We start from the raw sequence: 13,401 nt of genomic DNA on the forward strand, positions 1-13,401 counted from the left end.
GATGGTCTAGACTGAGAGGCTAGGGAGAGACGTTTGATTGTCTTTGGTCTTCCTGCTAATTAAAGGAAATTTCTGCTCATCCATTCTGGATATCATTTGAACAGAGTGGCAAAAACAGGCTCCCTAAAAAATGTTTACCAAAGCTATAATTAGTTCATTGCATCTTGCATCTCCTTTCTATGTTGCATTCCCTATCCTCCCAGTCAGTAGTTTCTGTGTATGATACAATTGGAATTGAGCACTCAACTTGCAAGCATGAACCTTGGTTTCATTGCCACACACAGGTGATTTGTTGGAGTCTGGTAGATAAAAAGCTTGATTAACAAGAGCCTACAAACTCTGCAGTAAGCAAATCCTCTGTCATCTGGTATTGTCTCAACAAGTAAATCAAAGATGTGAGAGAAGTACAGATTTTTTTTTAAAATAAAAATGTGCATTCCTTTTGTTTTAGATTTGGATTATTTAAATTTACCTCAACAGTCCTTTTTGTACCTTTTGTAGGATACAGGAATCTAACTTTATTTAGTTGAATGCAAACGTGTATTTTAAAATCTCTGAATGCATGTGTTTTTGTTGTCGAAACTAATATACTTCTGTCATTTGTTACCGATATAGTTGATTGGAACTAGGTGTATGGGGAGGTAAAACTAAACTTTTATTTGAACATCCTTGCAAATTCCTAGGTGGTTTTCTGTCTAAGAAGAGAGGAAGGGGCCGGCCAAGGAAACAGAGTGCATCACCAAGACCAGAGGAAACTAAGGCTCAGGAACAAGAACAAGATGAAGAGGATGATGACATTGTGGACGCTGGAGCCATTGATGACCGAGAAGGTAATGTATCCTGAGAAATTTGGGAACAGACATTTAAGTGTGCTTGTTTCAGAAAGAAAGAAGAATAGAAGATGGTGCAACAGTCAGCAGTTGAAAGAAGGAAAAAGAGTTGACACCTGGTTATGTGTCAATGTGCTGAATTCCTGCATAATTGAAGCAAGAAAAATGCTGATCTGTTTGCAGGTTTGAATGTGATCCCATTGCCATATTACAAGCTGATGATTTTAATCCCACTAGTTTAAAAAGTCCGTATGGATTCCTTTCTTTCTGAAATAAGTTCTTAGTTTATTGAGTTTGGGTCTAATTCCATGCTCATTCAGGTAATTTGGAAAGTAATGTGTCCTCTCTTCATACTGTTTCACTATTCAAATGATTGCAGGTCAGAAATAGCTCCACTTAATTGCACAGTAATAATCCCTTTTGAGTTGAGGCTAAAGCGCTTTTTTCAACTCTTGCCAATTATTTTAGATGCAAAACAGCTATTTTTTTTAGAACATATCCATCTCCATTGATATGGACCTCATTTACTGCTGCTCATCTCAGTGCAATCAATGTAGATGAGCTATTCAAGATTGTGAATTGTTGCAGTTATATTTGATGTTGTATTTAGAGAAGTCCCACAGTGATGTCTTTGGATTGTGGGAGGAAACCAGAGCACCCGGGGGCAACTCATACAGACATGGAGAGAATGTGCAAACTCCACACACAAAGTCATCCAAGGTTGGAATTGAACCCTGGTCTCTGATGCTGTGAGGCAGCAGTGCTAACCACTGCGCCACCGTGCTGCCCTAATGTTAACTGTCTTTCTATTGATACTGCTGGACCTGCTTAGCATTTCCTATTCAGAAATGTATGTCAAATGTACATCAAAATTTCAATATATGTCAAAATTTTATATTTTTGTGATCCACTGTCTGAAAAGCAAAAGCATCAGTTGATCAGTTTTAAGAACGTTTTGCTGCTTTGCACCTTCAGGCTGATAGATTGACTGCTCCATTCTAGACCATGATTTCTTTGAACAGAGTGCTGAGAGTTCACTGGATGTGTGTTTTTAATCTCTTCCTAAAAGTTTAATTTTGTTTGTACTTTACACTTTAATGGTCAATGATTTCCTGATTAAATGTGGATGAAATGTAGAATTTAATCAGGAACGCATAAGTGCTCTCAGCTTGAAAGCAGGGAAAGGTAGTTATATAAGTAATCCCAGCTCAAACTCTTTTTATTCCCAGGACTGAGCTATCTGTTCTGTTTCCAAGCAAATAAGGAGAAGATTCTGAGTGTGACTTCGCACTCTGTTTGAAGGCCCACTCAAAAAGCAAAAGAGTTAGGCGAGGAAGGGAAGGAGATGCTCGTTTAATTTGTTTTTTCTAAATTTTCACCTCCTAGTAATTAGTTAGTTCTCTGCTACAGAGAAGTTAACTGGTGATCTACTGAGAAGTTAGCTGGTGATTGGATTCTTAATGAACAGCTAAAGTTCAAAATAGGACAGGAGCTGATGTTAAAAATTTACAAAAATATGTAGAAAAGGAAAATAAACAATTGACAGAATAAAATAATTAGAACTCCTCAAGGATGACCGAATGTTGATGTGTCACAGCTGCAGCTTGTGGGATCTCCTGGATGCAAGTGTGATCCAGAGCAAATAATGTTTGATCAGCTTCAACTCAAACTTTGAACTGGAGACCTAACTGCAGACACTGCTAGGTGGTGGAGTGTAAAAGTTGTCTGGAGATTTGATTCCAGGATGTAGTCACATGCCTGAGGTTAAGGCCTTCTGGCTACAGAAACTACAGACCAGTTAGCTGAATATTTTCTATACAAAAAATCTTAACTATTATTAAAAAAAAAATTTAGTACAGAATGTGGGGGAAACATTCAAAGCCATCAGGCACAGTCTACATGGTTTTGTGAAAGGAAAATCGTGCTTAACCAGTATCTTAAACTTTTGAAGAAGTAATGTGTCATAGGTAAAAGAAAACCAATGAATATACTGTATTGGGATTTCCAGAAGGCACTTGATAAGGAGCCATATCAAAGTCACTGAAAGCTCATGGTGTAGGCTGTAACATAATGGCATAAATAGAAAATTGAATGTTATGAGTTAACAAAGGGCCTCATTAGATTGGCAGGCTGTAACAAGTGTTATGCCATCAAGGTCAGTGCCAGTGCCTCCACCTTTTACAGACCATTAAACATAGGAGTGGAAGTAAGGCCATTCGGCCCATCGAGTCCACTCCGCCATTCAATCGTGGCTGATGGGCATTTCAATTCCACTTGCCCGCATTCTCCCCGTAGCCCTTAAATTCTTGATGTCACAAGGAATTATCAATCTCTGCCTGGAAGACATTTAGCGTCCCGGCCTCCACTGCACTCTGCAGCAATGAATTCCACAGGCCCACCACTCTCTGGCTGAAGAAATGTCTCCGCATTTCTGTTCTGAATTTACCCCTCTAATTCTCAGACTGTGTCCACGGGTCCTAGTCTCCTTGCCGAACGGAAACAATTTCTTGGCGTCCACCCTTTCCAAACCATGTATTATTTTGTAAGTTTCTATTAGATCTCCCATTAATTTTCTAAACCCCAATGAATACAATCCCAGGATCCTCAGCCATTCCTCGTATGTTAGTCCTACCATTCCAGGGATCATCCGTGTGAATCTCCGCTGGACACTCTCCAGTGTCAGTATGTCCTTCCTGAGGTGTGGGGACCAAAACTGGACACAGTACTCCAAATGGGGCCTAACCAGAGCTTTATAAAGTCTCAGTAGTACAACGGTGCTTTTATATTCCAACCCTCTTGAGATAAAAGACAACATTGCATTCGCTTTCTTAATCACTGACTCAACCGGCATGTTTACCTTTAGAGAATTCTCAACTAGCACTCCCAGATCCCTTTGGACTTCGGTTTTACAAATTTTCTCACAGTTTAGAAAGTAATCTATGCTTGTATTCTTTTTTTCCAAAGTGCAAGACCTCGCATTTGCTCACATTGAATTCCATCAGCCATTTCCTGGACCACTCTCCCAAACTGTCTAGATCCTTCTACAGCCTCCCCACTTCCTCAGTACTACCTGCCTGTCCACCTAACTTTGTATCATCTGCAAACTTCGCTAGAATGCCCCCAGTCCCTTCATCCAGATCATTAATATATAACGTGAACTGCTGCAGCCCCAACGCTGAACCTGCGGGACACCGCTTGTCACCGGATGCCATTCCGAAAAACAACCTTTTATCCCAACTCTCTGCCTTCTGTCAGACAGCCAATCGTCAATCCATACCAGTAGCTCACCTCGAATACCATTGGCTCTCACTTTGCTCAGCAGCCTCCTGTGTGGCACCTTATCAAAGGGTTTTGGAAGTCTAGATAGACCACATCCACTGGGTGTCCCTGGTCTAACCTACTTGTCACCTCTTCAAAGAATTCCAACAGGTTTGTCAGGCACGACCTCCCCTTACTAAATCCATGTTGACTTGTTCTAATCTCTCTCGTCTCTTCCAAGAATTTAGAAACCTCATCCTTAATGATGGATTCTAGAGAAACCTCATCCTTAATGATGGAGACTATACAAATTACATGAATGAAGTGACCAAATGTATGGTTGTTAAAATTTGCTGATGACACAAAGATAGGTAAGAAATTCAATCATGAAGAACACATAAGGAAGCTGCAAAGAATATGGGAAGGTTCAGCGAGTTGGCAAAAATCTGGCAAATGGAATATGACGTGAAAACTATGAAATTTTCAATTTTGTCAGGAACACCCATAAAGCTATTCGTTAAATGATAAGAAATTGCAGAGCTCAGTAATGCAGGGGCATGAGTGTCCTAGAGCATGAATCTCAAAAATCTGGTACGCATCCACACAAAGTTAGTGGGGAAGTTACTGAAATGTTATTATTGAAGGGAAATTTAATGCAAAGGTAAGGTTATGCTCGAGTTATACAGGCTGTTGGTGAGATCATGCATACAGTACAGTGTCTAATAGTTGTCTTTATTTAAGGAAGAATATAAAATCCCTTCAGAGAACATTTATTGGACTAATACTGGGAATGGGTTGGTTTGTCTAATGAGGAAAGGTTGTATGTGCTCGTCTTGTATCTGCTGGAGTTTAGAAAAGTAAAAGATAACTTGTTTGTAATATTCAGGATCTCCCGTGAATTGCGTGCAGAGTGGACAGGGAGTATATATAAAGTGTGTTACCTGTTGTGGGAGAATCTGGAGCTAAGGTCACTCATTGAAAATGGGAGATTACCCACTTAAGTCAGATGAGAAACTGAGTATAATGGGTACTTGGAAATCTCTTCTTCCTTAAGAGGTGATAGATGCAGAATTATTGAATAATTTGAAAGGCAATGGTAAGTGGATTCTTAATGAGCAAGTGGATGAAAAATCATCAGGGATGTGCTGGAATTTTAAGTAATCTGGTCAGCCATAACCTTGTTGAACAAGTCCAAAAGGCTGGGTGACCTGCTGCTACTCCTAATTGGTATGTTTGTGTGTTCCTTTTAGCTGATAGTGATTATAACCCAGCAGAAGATGAGACACGTGGAAGGCAACCAAATTACAATCGCAACGTCACAACTTCGACCAGTGACCGGCCTCGGAGGCGTCCTGGGAGACCTCGCAAAGTTTTGCGGACAGAGGCAATGTCTGGGATTGATGGTAAATTTTTACTTTTTTTAAAAAAAATTATTGGCATCACTCACTAGTCCAGCATTCATTGCTCATCTCCAGTTGTTCAGAGGACAGTTAAGAGTCAGCCACATTGTTGTGCATCTGGAGTTGTGTAAGCCAGACCAAGTAAGGGCAACAGAAGATTGGGGTGATGTGCATATATGATATGAAGATACAAATGGCAGAACTTGAATAAGTTCAAATTAATGCAGGGTATAAGGTGGATCGTGAAAACTTGGAAACATGGAAGCAAACAGATTGAGGAAGTAGCAAGGGTAAGTGACTGACTGACTGTTACAGACTAGAGAGTCTATATTGCTGGATGTTCAACTCAGAGTCCGATATGTTGCTCAAATTATTTTTCGGGGTTTCATTACTGATTGTCAGCATAAACAATTGTGATGTTGAGAGAAGTGGTGAAGGAATAGAATTTTGTATCTTCAGCAAACAATTGGAACTTTGGTGTGATTTTTAAAGGGCAGTACATAAATGAGAAATAACCATGTAGCTAAAGATAGATCTCAAAGATGGCATAGATTTTAGAAATGGGAAGGAAAAATTCTTTCAAAGTGGACTGAATAAGTATGAATGAGATGAACAGAATCTCAATTAACTGGACAACGGTGCAGTGAAGTTGGTGGTGATGGACCACTATGTCAAAGGCTGGTGACCGGTAAAAGGTGAAGGGTGTCAGTTCACTGTTGTTAACATCTCGAAGATTATAGGGTAATTATTAGATCACTGAAATGGCCCAAATTGAAGCTTTCAGGATTGGAAACCTGTTGGAGGGTTCAAACATGAAGTTGGAAAAGACTAACCTGAATTTGGGAAGAGCAAACATGTTCAGTTTCTTTGGAGAGGAAAGTAAGGCTAAAATAGGATGCTGCAGTTGCAAATCATGCAGAATCCAGGCATTTAACCAACTTGCAGCAGCAAGAGCAGAGCCATCCTGATCAGCTTCTCCTATTAAAGGCTTCACATCTTCATCTCATACTCCATACCTTCTACCATTCAACATTGTAGGTTCTCATTGGTAACTCAGTAGTGCACAGTCTTAATGTTCTGTTTGACTCTTACTTTGATTCGAGCTCTGCACCTAATCCGTAACAGAGGCTATCTATATTTGATCCCATTACAGTAGATTTTATTTTTGCCTTTGAAACCTACATTTACAGCTTTGCTTGGCTTTAGTAAAGCCAGATTGAATATGCATTTATAATAATACCTCTATGACATTCCAAGTGCTTCACAACCAGTGAAATATTCCTGACCAGTTGCACTGTTATAGTCATGTTGATTCAATGCTAAGTATTAGACAGGTCACATTAGCATATGTGCGCTATCTCTTTGCACAGGATCTGGTACATCTGTAAGAGGGAAGAATCAAAATGCCTGATCACTGAATAATGAGGTCTATATTGCATAGTATAACAAGTCTGCCTACAGTATTCTCCACAGCTAAATTTATATGATACTTGATTGATTGAACTGAAACGAGGAGTGTCAGCTCAAGTGTTTGAAGTGAGGTTTGAATCCATCATCTTGCCTCTGACTGAGGTGCTACTATTGAGCCTTGGCTCGCATATCCATTCACTGCACTTTATGTAGACTTATGAATTCCTTATACAAACTCTTGCTCATCCAAGACTGTTGCCAGCATTTAATGCTGTGGTAAATTATACTTGAAAATGTGTTGCTGGTTAAAGCACAGCAGGTTAGGCAGCATCCAAGGAATAGGAAATTCGATGTTTCGGGCATAAGCCCAATTATACTTGCCTATTCCACCCATGGTTGTGTTTTACAAACCTCCAATGGCTGGAAGTACAATGATGATAAAATGTTTGTCCTTTTAATCAGCCTTGTGTAAACTCCTCTGGTGTTATGTCCCAGACTTTCCAACTCTGGTCCATGCTTCAATTTCCTTTCCTTAGCTGCTTTGTCAGTGACACAGCCTTCAGCTATTGTACCCTGCACCATGCCAATTTTTCCTAAACCTTCCCTTTTTGTCGAATCTCTTCCCAATTCTAAAGGCCCTCGTCAAAATGACCAAAATCAAAATACTGCTGCTAGAAATGAGGTGGTAAAATAAAAATAAAGCACTGGAAGTATTCGAGGATAGAGTGCAAGTGTTAACATGTCAAGGTCTATAACTTTGGCTGTAGATCTGAAACATTAATTTTGGTTTTCCCTCTTTTTTTTATATAGATGCTGAGAATTTCGAGCTTTTCTCCCTAAAATCCACCATTTTAATTGTTTTCTGTTTAAGCCTTGATCGTTAATGTCTCCACCCATTGTCTTATTACAAAACAGGAGCAGAGGTTGAAGCACTCGTCACCTCCCAGTCGAACACGATGGACCTCCAGAGTTCTGAAGCAGCTAGTTCAACTGCACAAGAGAATGGGGATGTATCAGCAGGCAGTGAGATGGTAGCTGAGTCAGGGATCAGTCAGTCTGATTCTGAGAACAAAGACCCATCATCAAACACCAATGAGCTACCTTACAAGCATTCGAGACGACGTGGTCGCCCACCCAAGAGGTTTGGCAGGAGGAAGTACCGAGGCTATTTGGGGCGCAGGTAAACTAGTTGATGGCTCGAATTGTTGCCTTAGTATTTAAAGTTTTTTAAAAATACGCCTGCTGAACAGCATCTTACTCATAGAAGTGGAATTTGTTGATGCTGTTTGATATCAGTACCTGCACTTCTATTTCAGTATCTGTCATGCTACTAACATGAATGCAGCTCAGTAATACTAGATAAGTGATTGTCACATTTCTGCAAGTACTGTATCTGGCATGTCTGAGTTCAATGACAATAGTCCCTGCCCAACTCCCCATGTTCTGAAAACTGTTAAATCAAAGAAGTTGAAATCGGAAACTTGTAATAATTTGGTGTCACACCTTGTTACACCTTAGATGCATGACATGTCTTTCGTTTGGGGGAAGGAAGTGCTACCAAGCAATTGTCCAATTTCCTTTTCTTCTGACTAGAGAAGAACTTTGAAAAAGCCACAACTGGAGATTTCTTCCATCTAGCGACTCCTTTATGATGTTTTATGGCAGCTACCCCTTGTTGACATTCAACGTAAGCAAACTTTTAGAAACTAGTGTGGGTGAAGCTACTCTGTTCTGACCACTATCAAAAGATTCCTCAACACTGCTGCCATCTGATGATATTGTTGACAAAGGCTGGTATTTTTGAGTGACAGAATTCCATTGTTTGCTTCCCTTCTCTCAACCACCGTTTCTTTCAATATATTGTTTCCAGTTCTCATTTCAATATTCTAACTTCTATGATCACGTTGAAAAATAGAAAATTCAACATTTTGTAAAGTTTTCTTACTTTATTTTTCCCGATTGATACTAAATGAACACTTATGCTTATGATCTAAATTTTAGAAAATTCTTTAAATCTGACTCAGTTGGTATGTGCATCCAAAGGTACAATTATTATAGATCCAGTAAGCCCCTAATGAGGCCTCATCACTGTCGGATCTGTGGCTCCCGTTTCCTGACACAAGAAGACTTAAGATTTCATATTGATTCGCATGAGGGGAATGATCCAGAACGCTTCAAGTGCATGCAGTGCAGCTATCGCTGCAAGCGATGGTCATCTCTGAAGGTCAGTGATACCCCTTTAACTTAAACATCGCAACTTCTGTTAAGGTTTAAAACAGAAAGTCAGAACTTGAGAACCAAAATTTGGTGCTTCTGTATCTCCCTTTCTCCCCAGAGTTTTTCCATTTAAATCCTTTGGTGCTTTATTTCTGAATGTTTTTCTGTGACTTGTTTTTCCTCTTCTATCCATTTGGCAGCCAAGTCTTTAAGTTGAAAAGTGTGGCACTGGAAAAGCACAGCCGGTCAGGTAGTATCCGAGGAGCAGGAGAGTTGACGTTTTGGGCATAAGCCCTTCTTCAGGAATGTGGTTGCATGGGAGGTTGGGGCTTGAGAAAGAAATAAGGGTGTGGGTCTAGGGCTAGGGAGAAGGTAGCTGCAAAGCGATAGGTTGGGGGGGGGGGGGGGGGGGGGGGGGGCGGTGGGGAATGGAGCATATACGTGGGCAGTTCAAGAACGCGGTGCCAAGTTGGAGGGTTGAATCTGGGATTAGGTGGGAGGAGGGGAGATCTGAAAACTAGTGAAGTCGACATTGATGTCTTGTGCTCGAAGGATCCAAGGTGGAAGATGAGGCATTCTTCCTCCAGTTGCCCTGGGCCACCTCCACTGCCAAATCCAAGCAACCTGACGACTGGAGGAAGAATGCCTTCTTCAACCTTGGGACCCTTCAACCACATGGCATCAATGTCGGCTTCACCGAGTTTCCAAATCTCTACCTCCCCGTCTCAACTTCATCCCAGATCTAACCCTCCAACTCAGCACCGCTTTCCTGACCTATCCCACCTGTCCATCCCTACTATCTGCTCCACCATCCCACAATCACCTCCTACCTGCATTCACCTATCACCTTCCCAGTAACCCCCCCCCCACCTTTTTTTTTAATCTTTCAGCGCCCTCTCCCTGTAACTGCTGATGAAGGGCTTCTGCCCAAAATGTCCACTGTCCTCCTCAGATGTTGCCTGACCTGCTGTGCTTTTCAAGTGCCATACTTTTCAACTCTGACTCTCCAGGATCTGCAGTCCTAGCTTTCTCCCATCTGAGTCATTAAGACTGTCAAACAAAATATTAAAATGTGACCACCAAAATATGTCATTTGCTAGCTGTTCTATTATTGCATTATCTCTTCAGTTCTACCTTGAAGAGGTATTGGACAACATTTGGTCAGTAAACATTGCGGAAAATATTTGCATACCTTCTAATGTTGCCCCTGATGTGACATGATTAACTGACATAGTTCATACATTCTTCCTATGGTCTCAGATTTATTTTGGTTTAATATCTGTAGATTGCATGCATTTTAAGTTGACATTTTTTGGTCTACATTACACTTTTAATTTGATCCAACTGGACAACAACTTTCAGCTATTTTGTCCCACCATATAGAATTCTGCCTCATACTTCGCTCCTTGCCACCTGAATGCCTACTGTAGCCCTGTACATTCCTCTTCTCCCAAGGCCAAGGTGGTCTTCACTGCAAATAATCCCCTGCCCATCACCTTCCATGCCCTGTCATTCTGTACTGCTTTACACCCCAAACCCCACCTTATACATCCACTACCACCTCCCCACCCCCAGTACCAACCTTTTCACAACTCAAACTGTTCTTCTGGCTTCACTCCATTCCCTCTACCACCCCCACCTCCCACCACACCAGTATATCCACCCGAGCCTCCTACTAACCCTCCCCACCAGCATATAGACCAACTTGATTGACTGGTGCTGACCAGACTCCTGACCACTTTCCTTGCAGTTGCCTGGCTGATTGATTGCAAATGTCCTGTAGGCTGGACCTTGATTCACTCCCAGATTGCAGTCTGACTTATCCTCTGTCAGTGATGACCTCCTGTGGATGACTGACCATGGCCAAGTCCCTTGACTGTCCTTGATAGCCCTTGACTGATGGGGCCACCTTACCACGTAATTTCTGACAGCCATTTGTAGCACAGAAATCAAGTCTGCCTTTATATAGAGGAAATCGGCCCTTAACCAAGACTCAAGAGTTGCTTGCTGCAACTGAGGACTTTATCTTGGCTTCTGAAGGTCTGATTTGAAAAGTATGGTGTTGGAAAAAGCACAAGTCAGGCAGCATCCGAGGAGCAGGAGAATCGATGTTTTGGGCATAAGCCCAAGTGAGCTGACAGGATGAAAGACTAATATTCCCAGCATCCACACTGTGATGACAGTTGGAACTGAGTTGAACTAGTCTGGTAGCCAAAATGGCTGACAGTTGCTTATCAAAGTAATTCTTCAGTGGAAAATTCAAGTCTAGGATGTGCTGTCATGGATGTCAGAATACTCAAAAGGCTTTGCTTAGACACATTGATATCCACCCTGAATCCTGGGAGGCATTTTGCCCAGGATCACTTTACCTGGTGCAACAAAATACTAAAGGATGCAGCTTCCTTCAAAAGTAAATGCATCTCCAAGCTAGTAGTAAATGCAAGGAGAACAAATCCTTTTCCAGCAACACATCCATGATGCCATCATCTGCAGTATCCAACTTCATGTTTGTCGTAGACCTGGGTGCAGCTCAGCCTTGGCACTCAACTACATACCCACTGAAATGTGGTTGCACACCCCAGACAACGGATAATCGGTATCTTTAGCTTGAAAGATCAACATACATTTTTATCCTGAGTATTTTTTTTGGGATAAAGGACACCATTAATAAACATGAATTCACAGCTGGACTGCATCATAATGAGACGAAGGTGAGGACTGCAAATGCTGGAGATTAGAGTCAAGAGTGTGTTGCTGGAAAAGCAGAGTTGGTCAGGCAGCATTAGAGGAGCAGGAGAATCAACATTTTGGGCAAAAGCCCTTTATCAGGCATGTTAGTAAGTCAATTGGGAGGGAGTATAAGATGCAATTTATTTTTCTGGTGCATTCATTAATTATAATGACCTCACTCCTTGTCAAACAGGAGCACATGTTTAATCATGTGGGAACAAAACCATACAAATGTGAGGAATGTGATTATACAAGTGTGTACAAGAAAGATGTCCTCAGGCACTCCTCTATTCACACTAAGGAGAGGTAAGCAAAACCAGAAATCTGTGCCTCACCTCGATCCGGTAGCAGTGTGTTTTGAGAATTTGTTTTCCTATTGTAATCTTCAAACTTTAAATTTCAGCAAAAGAATGAGTAAATATTTAAAGGTGTTACCATGAAATACAAATTAAATTATTTTAATTCTGACTGTTCATCAACTCAGTTTGAATAGAGTTCAGTTTGGTATGGAAAAGAAGTTGAAATTAGTTGCAGGTCATAAATAACACTGACTAAAACTAATTAATACAAATCATCAGTGAAAAAAATCATTGTAATATAATAAATGATATGCAAAAGAGTGATGCTGGAAAGGATTTGGAAGTGAAACAAACCACTGTAGGTTTTATTGTTTCTATCTCTTTTTTTTATTAACTGGTCTTTCTTTCTAAGCAGAATTTTCTGCTGACTGAAATGGGAAGAGACTTGGACAGGATAGGAATCATATCCAAACCTCTTGCTTTTCCACCTCCAGTGTTAATCCTTGATCGATCTCCTGTATTTCCACCAATTAATCCCTCAATTAGAGTGACCTGTAGGTGGTCAAGGAACTGAATTTTACACAAAGGGATGCCCATTTGGAACCAGTTCCTTTCTTTTCTCTCCCTGTTACCCCCCCCCGCCCCACACACACACCAGTCCAAGACACCAAACAAGGGTGGTTGATGTGTCAATCATTCCTGCAACAACCAGAACTCTTCCAAGACTGCTGAGTTGAGGCATTGTAGGCTTCTGATGTGGCTGGCAGTTCTTGCCACAGCATGTTAATTCCTAGGGTAAGACTGTGTGTTTGGTGGCTTTACTCGTCCCTTGCCTGATTTTAATTCGTTGACAGGATGTGGACATCACTGTGTGGGCCAGTATCTATACCCCAATCCCTAATACCCTGGAGAAGGTGATGTTGCAATGCCGCTTTGAACTTGTAACCCTTAGATTTACACGCACCGTGCTATTAGAGAGGAAATTCCAGGATTTTGACCTTGTGATAGTTTAAAAAGTGATATTGTTACAGCCAGGTATGTGTGGCTTGGAGGGAAACTTGCAGGTCGACGTTTTCCCATTCATTTGTTGCTCTTGTCCTTCTTGATGGTAGAAGTCACACAATCACGAAGTAATCTTGGTGAGTTATTGCAATGCATCTTGTAGACAATGCATGCTGCCACCACTATGTAAGCGATGAAGGGAGTGAAGTTTGAAGGTAGTGGATTGGGTGCCAGTCAAGCAAGTTTTTTTTGTTC

General features: G+C 41.1%; 1 protein-coding gene across 2 annotated transcripts in view; it reads left to right on the top strand.

Annotated features, from left to right (window-relative positions):
* Window positions 1-13,401, top strand: part of znf335 (zinc finger protein 335) — a 78,596-nt gene that overhangs the window by 11,557 nt on the left and 53,638 nt on the right. For both annotated transcript variants that reach the window (XM_060836286.1, XM_060836287.1), the window contains 5 exons: window positions 684-830; window positions 5,339-5,491; window positions 7,814-8,078; window positions 8,942-9,122; window positions 12,039-12,151. In XM_060836286.1, coding sequence (XP_060692269.1) covers window positions 684-830; window positions 5,339-5,491; window positions 7,814-8,078; window positions 8,942-9,122; window positions 12,039-12,151 — 859 coding nt within the window. The remainder of the gene's footprint in view (window positions 1-683; window positions 831-5,338; window positions 5,492-7,813; window positions 8,079-8,941; window positions 9,123-12,038; window positions 12,152-13,401) is intronic.

Source organism: Hemiscyllium ocellatum, chromosome 15 (genome assembly GCF_020745735.1).
Source record: "Hemiscyllium ocellatum isolate sHemOce1 chromosome 15, sHemOce1.pat.X.cur, whole genome shotgun sequence".
Classification (NCBI taxonomy): domain Eukaryota; kingdom Metazoa; phylum Chordata; class Chondrichthyes; order Orectolobiformes; family Hemiscylliidae; genus Hemiscyllium; species Hemiscyllium ocellatum.